This window comes from Phycomyces blakesleeanus, assembly GCF_001638985.1.
Source record: "Phycomyces blakesleeanus NRRL 1555(-) unplaced genomic scaffold PHYBLscaffold_11, whole genome shotgun sequence".
Taxonomy (NCBI): Eukaryota; Fungi; Mucoromycota; class Mucoromycetes; order Mucorales; family Phycomycetaceae; genus Phycomyces; species Phycomyces blakesleeanus.
Window position 1 is genome coordinate 1117989 of NW_017265144.1, and position 10193 is coordinate 1128181.

The 10193-nt window shown below is 33.5% G+C and overlaps 2 protein-coding genes across 2 annotated transcripts; both read right to left on the minus strand.

Annotated features, from left to right (window-relative positions):
- Positions 1 to 4453: 4453 nt before the first annotated feature.
- PHYBLDRAFT_155470 (hypothetical protein) lies at positions 4454 to 6940 on the minus strand (the record flags this gene model as incomplete). Its single annotated transcript, XM_018433409.1, has 9 exons — positions 4454 to 4593; positions 4671 to 4747; positions 4821 to 5134; positions 5347 to 5448; positions 5539 to 5572; positions 5688 to 5862; positions 5959 to 6024; positions 6138 to 6216; positions 6812 to 6940. 9 exons carry the CDS (start codon positions 6938 to 6940, stop codon positions 4454 to 4456), a joined length of 1116 nt encoding a protein of 371 aa, XP_018291492.1.
- A 2063-nt stretch (positions 6941 to 9003) lies between these two features.
- On the minus strand, positions 9004 to 9225 carry PHYBLDRAFT_103448 (fungal-specific transcription factor; the record flags this gene model as incomplete). The annotated part of the gene is made up of 1 exon (XM_018427766.1): positions 9004 to 9225. A coding segment is annotated over one exon (222 nt), but the record flags the coding sequence as incomplete, so codon positions are not given.
- Positions 9226 to 10193: the final 968 nt, after the last annotated feature.

Below are 10193 nucleotides of genomic sequence, written 5' to 3' on the forward strand. Positions count from 1 at the left end.
CCTACATTCTCGCGTCTATGACCACAATCACAAGATAATGACTATATAATACCTCACAATTCATAATTTATTATTCATAATCCACAATTCATAAGTCCATAATACACTACTACTTTATAAATAATGATAAATAATGAATAAATAAAAATAATAATAATAATAATAATAATAGCGCAGTCTTAAAAGAGATCAAATCTAGTATTACACGTGCTGGATTCCCTGGTTGTCTCTAGAGTTGTTGAACAACCACAAAAAAAAGGTGTATAAAGTTTTTTTTTGGTGATGTATTTCTGAGTTGGTCAATGGTTGAACAAGAAGGTTGGTATCATATTCATTCTAAAGCCAAAAATAGTATGTATTTCCTATTCTCTGTCTTGAATTTCAACAACAAAAAAACCCTCTTTTTTTTTACTAGACAGACCAAAGCACAAAATCTGGAATGACTTGACTTGTAAACAGTCAATTCCATTTTTCTTTCTTACATACATATATTTGAAAATATATATAATTTTGGTCTTTACTTTACTTTTGGTATATTGAACATGAAAACCTTCTTTTCGGCTATATATATATTTCAATTAAAATAAAGTAGGAGCTGTAAGCTAGTGATATATTTCTTTTTAGTAGCCTGGACCCTTGATGACTTTATATATTGCCATGGAGACTAAGAAAAAAATTGAAGAATTTGGTATTCCCGGCTACTAAAGATTCTTTTATATATATTCATTTTTCATCAATTAGGAATATCAATTTCAATTAAGAATAGTCTATCAATCTATATGTATTCTTTATTGGTCATTTGAATCACCATGGTTTCCATGCTGTTCATTAAACGCAATAAAATATATATATAAAATATAGTACATTACCCTATCAATAAAAAAAATGCAGCACAATCCCCATCTTATTCTACTCTTTGTTTTGTATTTCTATTCATTTTCTACCTGTCTTTGTTATTATATAAGACAAATATACAAATGTAATTTATTTAACGATCGTGTGGTACTCAAATATCTCTTGCACAACTACTTCTTTAGGTAATCTACCAGGTCTTTGTGTATCCCACTTCAACTATCAAAATATTGTTTGAACAGAAAACACCAAAAAAAGAGAAGAAATGGCAGGCAGAAATATAGTGGCCTGTGCTGTAATAATGGATATTGGAACCAATCGTCTCAAAAGAATAATATTTATATATAATTATTGGTATATAATTCTGTCATGAAAAAGAAAAAGTAAAGTAAAGCCACACACACACAAAAAAAAGTTATTTTGGACTGACCTTGGACAAGAAATTTACTATTTTTTGTTAATCCATTCATTTATTCATTTAAGTAAATAAATAAATTTATATATTACTATTAATTTGAAACAGACCTCCTATAACCACCCCTCCTTTTGTATTTGATATATTAAATATAAAATATATAAAAGTAAAGTAAAGTAAAGTAAAGGAATATGGTATTATTATTATTTGCCACAAAAAACAACAAACACTAAATTAAAAATAATTCAACTACAGTTTGTTATATTCACCACCACCACCACCGCCACTTTCTTCTTCTTGCTCTTTAATATATATATATATATTACTCTTGGTTTGTCTTTAACTATAAATGATATACATATCTAGATTATAAGGTGATTCTCTATTAGACTTATATTTACAGCTTGTTTGTCATTAATGGTAATTAATAGTAATACATACACATATATATGTTTATATTGATAATTATGATAGAATGCACTACAAAATGACATTAATCTCTAGTACATTGAATAATTTAATATTTGATTAGATAGATAGATAAATAAATGTTCTGGCCTTGTATAGGCAACAACCAAACCAAACCCAACCCAGTTTAATTTATTTTATTTTGTATTTAAATATTTCATTTATAAATTCAAATTTTGTGTACCAGACCCTTACCAACAAAGTACTCTTTTCTACATTAGAATAAAAGAAAGAAATATAAAATAAAGTAAAATAAAATAATTTTTATATCTATCTATCTTTTTTATGTATATATTACTGTGGCGTATCATATAATATCTACCTATTTCTGACTTGTATATACGTATATATGTATATTTTAAAAAACCACAAACCAAGGGTTGGATATGGTCCCAAAAATCGGCACTAGAACTTCAAATCTTAAATAAATATACTTTAATATTTTATATTTATTACACATAAGAATAGGTAAATCCAGATACTTTATATATAAAGAAATTTGACTTGACGAATAACAGCAAACACACAAACACACAAACAAACAAATACATGGCATCGTCGATATTATACAAAAAGATATAACTATAATAAAATCAACACAATTCTACAGGGGTTCTTTCTTCATAGCTAAATAAAGATTCTAGAATACTCAATACCAAAGACTATCAAGTCAATTACAGATATTTTTTCTCTCTCTCTAAAAAGTACAGCGTGGAAAATCATAACTAAAATATTTGCGCATTTTTTATGAGGTTTATAAAGTGTATATGATATACACCACAATAGTGAGAAAATTAAAGAACCAAAGAAAAGAGCTACTTTGTCACGAAGCATCAGTACAAAAATACGCGCACATATATATCAAACCTAATAAATATAAATATAAGATTTTAGCTTTTTGGTTTTAAAGGAATTGCGGTCGAGGCACTTTTTTCTTTCTTTTTTTCTTCCTTTCATAATTTTATTTTTATAGGATCTTCAAAATGGCGGATTTGAATTTTTTTTTTTAAAAAAATTATGGCGCCATCTGTGAAACGACCAACAAAACCTAATATTGCAAACCTCCATCTCCCTCATCCCAGTCAATGCCATTCAATTCATTTTCCACCCCCTTACCTTTCCCCTCACCTATTTACTTTACGTTAGTTTACTCTAATGCTTATCATTCTATATATATATATATATACATATATATCTATTGACTTAGCTACTCACATACATACATACATATATACATGCACATACATGTAGAAGATCAATAAAGATATCCAATAATGAAAACAAAGATAGAGAGAAAAGGAGGATGTTTCCCAGGAAACCACAGATTATTGTTCAAAAGCGATAATATTAATAGAGAACTTCTTTATATTCTACTAATTTCAACACATATTTGGTGTGGAATTTCTAGATTTTATAGAAAGAAAGAAGAGGAAGAAGATCATTATGATTATCATATTAATAGCAATGCCAATAAGAATAATAAAAGAAGAAAGGGAGAGAAGGAGGGAGAGAAAACATGGAAAGTACGAATAGAAATGTTCTATGTTGCTCTATATCTTTCTTGATTACAAGCAAAGCAATTTGTGCCACGATCTAAAGAACAGGATTGCTAGCTCTTCCTTCCTTTCTCTCTTTTGAAATCATACTGCACATATGATAACTTAGTATAGATAAATTGTTTTGTCTCTTCTTTTTTTTTTGAGAATCACAATAGTACTGATAATACTTATAATAATGTTATAACATTCAAGATAGTTCAGCTTGTCCAAAGAAGTATTTAATTGTGTAGGATATTTAGCAGCTAGTATATGTATATTTAAATACACGATGTATTGTACCAGCCTAAGCCCAAGTCCAAAGTCAAAGTCAAAGTCAAAGTCAAAGCCATGTCATAAATAGTAGAAGGTCCAGACAATTATGAGAAATACTTATCTATCTATTTATTACGTAGCAGCCAGTGGTGTATCTGGAAGGTGTACATGTGCCCCACACAAATGGTCTCAAAGTAAATGAAGATATTTAGTACAATACTGTTTTTTATTTTTATTTTTTTACTTTTTTTGCACAAATCGCAGTCAAAGATGATGATGATGATGATGATTATGATAATGTACATCATAGCCTATATATATATTTATATTTGGCCGATTCTTTTCTTTGGCCCGTTTCCATGGTAATTAGTTATTATTACTCTTTTAAAAAAATCAAAGAAAAGGTCAACATTACCTTCTTATTTTCCATAGCTATAATTACCATTATTCAAATAAACAGAGGAAGAATAATAAAAAGTGCCAATGATAAATATAATGTATAGCAAGAATCGGTATATCGTATTTCCGTAGCCCAATTGCGTGGATATTAGCTTGAATGTCCAGGAAAATTCTTAAATAGGTTACTGGTGTCATAATTGTATTTTTATAAAGGTACAATCGGGCTCTTAGAATAGAATAGACTATTCGGGCTAAAGTATGCCCATATTACCAATAAAGTAAAACACATACAAGCAGCTGTGGATAAACGGCTTCCATACCAGCATCATCCTTTCCCTCAAAATAATAATAATAATAATAATCTATATATTTGGCTGTAAATGTTCTGTTTAATACAAGTTAATTCAAGAAGGATAATTCATATATATTTATATTTATATAAGAGAGGTTAAGAGGTATTTTATTATTATTATTACTATTATTACTATTTATATATATATATCATTATTTAACAGACAAACATAAGGTTGACATCAATAGGATGAGAAGAGCTCATCTGAGGACGTTGCTCATATTTGTTTCGCAAGATGTCGCGAACGCTGTTCAACAGCATGTGGTATGATTGGTTGGGGTTTTCTCGAAGAGTAGCTAGAATAAGACATAATGCATAAAGCTGATTTAGAAAGAAGTTTACAACAACAACAACAACAACAAACAAAACTTACAAGTAAATGCATAACTCATGGCACCGGTAGCCTTTCCTGCCTCTTGACTATCTGCAGAAGTTTGATCGTCTTTACATCTAGAAAAAATATTCAATAAAATCAATAAATCAACTGACCGTTCTTTTTCTTTGTTCCTTCCTTTCTTCTTACCCTGAAAACATGATAACATCTGCAGGAGAACTGTTCTGCTGTCTGTTTTGCTCTCCAACATCACGAGCATTGAACAGTCTCATGGCTGTGTCCTTCATCGAAGAAAATGCTCCCATCTTGTCACCCTGAAGATATGCCACACCAGCAGTAAGCAGACCCTTGCCAGCATCCTTGAAAAGATTCATCTCTTTGATGACACCGTGTGTAGAGTAAATGTATGGAAGGTCAAGTGCAGTGGCCGAGTGGCAGCTGTCAAAGATTGCGGTCAATCGACATCCAGCACACAATGGTCTCACCATAATATCGTGCATATCCTTTTTTTTATCATTTAAAAAGAAGAAGTAAAAGGTTAATATCCTTTGACCACTTGAAAGCAAGAGTAAAAAAACACTCTCCAATATACTACTTTTCTTATCTTATCTTATTTTTTTTACGCTCTTTTCTCTACTATTATACTCTATTATACTCTATTATACTCTGCTTGTCTTTCTTACAGCCTAACCCATTTTATATCTTATATATTTACATCGTCAATAATCTGACCGGATTCGCCATCAAATTCTTGAAAGTCGACTGGATAAATTGTCTCATCATAGCCATCATCTTCATCACCACTGATATCCTTGACCTATTGAAACCACACACATACATACATATTTACGGATTAATTAATCATATATATATTTAATCTTTAAACCAAAATATTCAATCAACTTACACTACCACCATGACCACTGTAGTGAAAGAAAAATCTATATATTTTTTGTTTGGATTTTACAACGTTAGTATATAATTATCACCATTTTATAATATAGACGAAGAAAAATGAAAATCAAGGGGGATGGTGTGTTTTTTTTGTAAACTTACGAGTCATTAGGGTTGGCATCATGAACAAGCCATTCCATAGCTGCCAAAATGTTGGCCCTGGTTGGAATAAGCTGTGGTTCTTCTTGATCATCAGTCAAGATTACCATGTCCTCTTCTTGAAATCCGTATAGGGTTGTCAAGAAGTTCTTAACATTATGAACATCATTGATACATCCTAAATGTTTTTAATTTATTTATTATCTATAGTTAATTTCTTTTTTGCTCAACTTGTATTGCATTATCACTATGTTCTTCTCTTTTTTTTTTTTACCTTTTAACTCGTTGGGTGTGCCAGTGTAATTGATACCAATCAAAAGGGCTCTCTTCTTTCCTTGACCTAGTTGATTATCAAAACAATACGGTTTAATAAATGGAATTATATGATTATAATTATGAATGCATGTGCATATACGCGCATTGTACACATAACAACCATATTGTAATACTTGCAATTTGAGAGCTCAAATGATGGAGGGGGCTGGTTTTTCAAATCATGGCGAACATGCAAAAACACTTCATCGCCTGACGACTGGTGCTCTTCATGATATCGTGCTACATGAGAATTTCAAAAAGCAAAATAATAATCTAAAATCAGCAACAAAACGAGGCATTTTTTTCTCTTTTTTCTCTTTCTTATTTTGGGGGGTCTCGGTTAAAAGGCGAAAAAATAAGCCATCATGATTATTATATATTTTATACTTCTACTAGACCAAATAAGAATCTGCTTCTCAGCTACAGACCACAGAGTAAAAAGAGAAAAAGATAACGATGGTAATGGTAGTTGCTTTTCTTTTTGTTTACCTAATGAATCTTCAGAACTCTTCAGAGTAGGACGGGTGTAAGTGGACTCGGGATCTTCCTCCTCTTCCTCTTCCGTATCGGTCGGGACAGAGTAACCGTTGTGTAACCTGCCATGGCCACCGACCGGAATCCCGTATGAGTATGAGCCTTCAGAAGTAGTGTAGTTTGAAGAAGTAGTAGTAGTGTATGTCTAGATGGGTTTTTGTAAATTTTTGAATGGTGAGATTCTTTGCTGCTATTGTTGATATTGGTGTTGTTACTGTGAAAAAGAGAAAAGGTACGCGATATTTTCCCCTTTTTTTCTTTTTCTTTTTCTTTTTTACCTTTGTATAGTGATAGGTTGTGGTTCCATCTTCAGACTCTTCGCGCGTTTCTTCAGTATAATCACCGTAACCCTCACTAGGAGGGAAGTTACTAGTTCTGCTGTAACTGTGATAGTAGTTTTCTGTCATTTATGCTATTGTTTGCTTGTTTGTTTGGTTTGGTATAGTTGGCTTATTGTTCTTCTATTTTACTGTGTAAGAAGAAAAGTAATGAAAAATATAAAAAAGAGGGAAAAGCGCAGGAGTTGACGAGGTTTGGATTTCTTTTATTCTTTTATTTTATTTTTTATTTTATTATATTTTTAATAGATTCTTTGCCCCGATCGCTTTTTTAAGCTTTACCATGTACAAGTCACGTGCGGGAGAAAGAAAAGAATGAACCTATTTGTTGCTAAGTTGTATTAAAATGAAATACATACGTACATATATATATAAAGATGTATAAATATGTATAAAGGAAAGATGTTTATTACAATTATTACAATTATTACAATTATTACAATTATTACAATTATTAAGGTTATTGCATAAATAAGCTGTTGCCATTTGGTTCACCAAAAGACTGTATATTGTCAAAGAAGATGTTCTCCCAACCTAATCCAAGATAATTTATATTATGGTTTGTGGGTGAGAAAACTTCCAAACATATATATATATACATGTAATATAAAATAAAGTAAAAAAAGAAAAAAAAAAGCCTAATTCTTTTTCCACTTACATTGGGAACCGTTATTAGTTTCATCCACAAACGGAGCACCAGTAGATGAGAAGAGTTGTTGCCACGTAGCCTGGGTTACCGAACAAGGACCTCCAAATAACCAGGAATCCTGCTCTTCCGAACCACATAAACCAGTACCAGTGCCAATGCCAGTACCATTGCCAGTTCCAGTTCCAGTTCCAGTACCAGCACTAGTACCAGCACTGGTACCAATGATACCATTACCATTGCTATCACCGGCTGTAACGTTACTATTGCTATTACTACTACTACTACTATTCTTATTATTATTTTCTTGTTGTTGTTGGTTTTGGTTTTGGTTCTGGGTTTGATACATGTTGTTTGCTAGTGTCTGTTGTGGCTGGTAAAATGGATGTTGCTGAGGCTCCTCTTGTACATCAGAGATAATGTGTTGTACACTCATCATTTTCGGAGATCTGTAATCCTTAAACGATAATGTTTGCGAAGCATATTCATTCCCGCCATGTTCCTGTCGTGTTTGGGCTTGGGCTTGGGCTTGAGCCTGGGCTTGAAGTTGAGCTTGAGCTTGGGCATGAGCTTGAGCTTGAGCTTGGGCATGAGCTTGTGCTTGTGCTTGGGCATGAGCTTGTGCTTGGGCATGAGCTTGTTCTTGAGCTTGAGCTTGTTCTTGAGTTTGAGTCTGGGGTTGAGTTTGGGGTTGAGCTTGAGCTTGAGGTTTGGTTTTGTCAAAACCGTGTGGTGGAGCCCTTGGAGTGTATCTAACGCCATTTGCATCTACTCCCACAATACTCATTAATTTTGTCAAGAGGCTGATTATTGGAGGGCCATATGGAATGTCTCTTGTCAAGGGTCCCACACACTCTTCCATACTGATACGAATGTACTCGCATGCCAATGATTCCACTTTTGGATCATTGCTCATACAATTGTAAATATGTATCAATACAGCCTGATATATGGAATAAGCTTGTAATATACACAGAAACAAACAAACACAAGCAAACAAATAAATACATGAATACAAAGATGTTCAAAGTCAAAAGAAGAGAAAAAATTAAAAGCCCCACTCACCAGCAAAGTTCCATCCAAATCTAGTAATTGCTATGCTCGGTAGCACTCGTGCAATGTCAATTGTTATTTTGGCCATCTTGGTGCAACGTTGCATAGCTTCTGCGTATACCTGCGCCTTTGCACCGTCACTGTTTTCCAACGCGATAAAAGGGCGATGGAGTAGGATGACAACAGCGCAATAGCATGCCGTAATACATCCACCATCATAGAGGTTTTTTGGACCAGAGTAATGATAGTTACCGGCACCATTTCCACCATTGATATTGTTACTGTATTTTTGTTTTTTGATTCCTTCGAGGTCCTCACAGGTGATACGATACTGTTCGGGTAATTGGTCGAACCATTCGTTCAACATCCGTTGTAAACTGTAGGCCGTTTGTTCCATTGACGCTGTCTTGTATCCCACAGATTTAGCCTTTGGAGAGTATATCCGGCGCAGCACTTCGCCCAGAATACCCGAAAGTTTGACAAAATTCACAAACAAAACGTAATCCATCTTGTTTTTACGTTCGTCGGTACTTCCATAAAGTCTTGGCAAATCAATATCGCAATCTGAATCGGCAATTGCCAGAGGTCTTCCCATCACTGCACAGCACCAACGGTCGGTCACATAAACACTATACCACAGCCGCTTTCTCTGTTCGTGCACCTCTTCCGATATCTTTGTCGAAGAAAATGTACGATGTAAACCCAGGTCCTGAGCCTACCATAAACAACAACGAAACCAGAAAAATGAATTATGATGAGATTCTTTATGTACATAATTTGTATATATATAAATTAATATTCTTACCATTCTGACAGCCATACCAGCCATTATCCAACAACGGTGTGTGTTACCAGAGTAGGTCGGATGAGCGCAGAGTAAGATCAGGGCCTGTATATTAGCTATTCGAGGAACCAGATACTCTTTTCGAACCAATTTTGCGGACTTCTCAAGCAAGGTACTGAAGATCACGTCCCTCTCCATTCCTGCATTTTTAAACAAAGGATCGTCTGATTGAATCAAGAAACAAGCATAAAGGCAGATTGAGTATGTCAAGAGTGGGGCTGGAGGCGGCGATGACCGTCCATCTAACGAATTCATGTAATCATCTTTATCCAGAATTGGTAGAGTAGGATGAGGTATTTCAAAATAACTAAAGAAAATTGTATATAAGTATATTTATATGTTTGTGTATTTGTTTTATAGACGAGAAATATATATATATAAATAAATTAATTAAGCTTACACTTGAGCCAGTGCTCGTAACACAGAACGAGGGACAAGATCGTCAATTGTGTCTTGCTTATCCACCTCTCTTTGACAGGCATGCTCAGCTTCAGTAGCGTCTCTGATAAATACCATATCTTCGTCAAATTTATTGAGCTTGCGTAGTCTGTAGGTTCCATTGTAGGTTGGCAAGAGAGGTACTTCTTGATTATATATGTACGGGTGTGTTTGTGTTTGTGTTTGTGCTTGTGCTTGTGCTTGTGAATGTGAATGCGAATATGCAGTGTGTGTGTTGGATTTTGAGTTGCTTCTTGTCGGCCCATACGGTCCATTTCGTCCCGATTGTTCCTCAAATGGTAGCGGGGTTTCTTTTCCTCTTTCTCCTGCTGCTGATACTA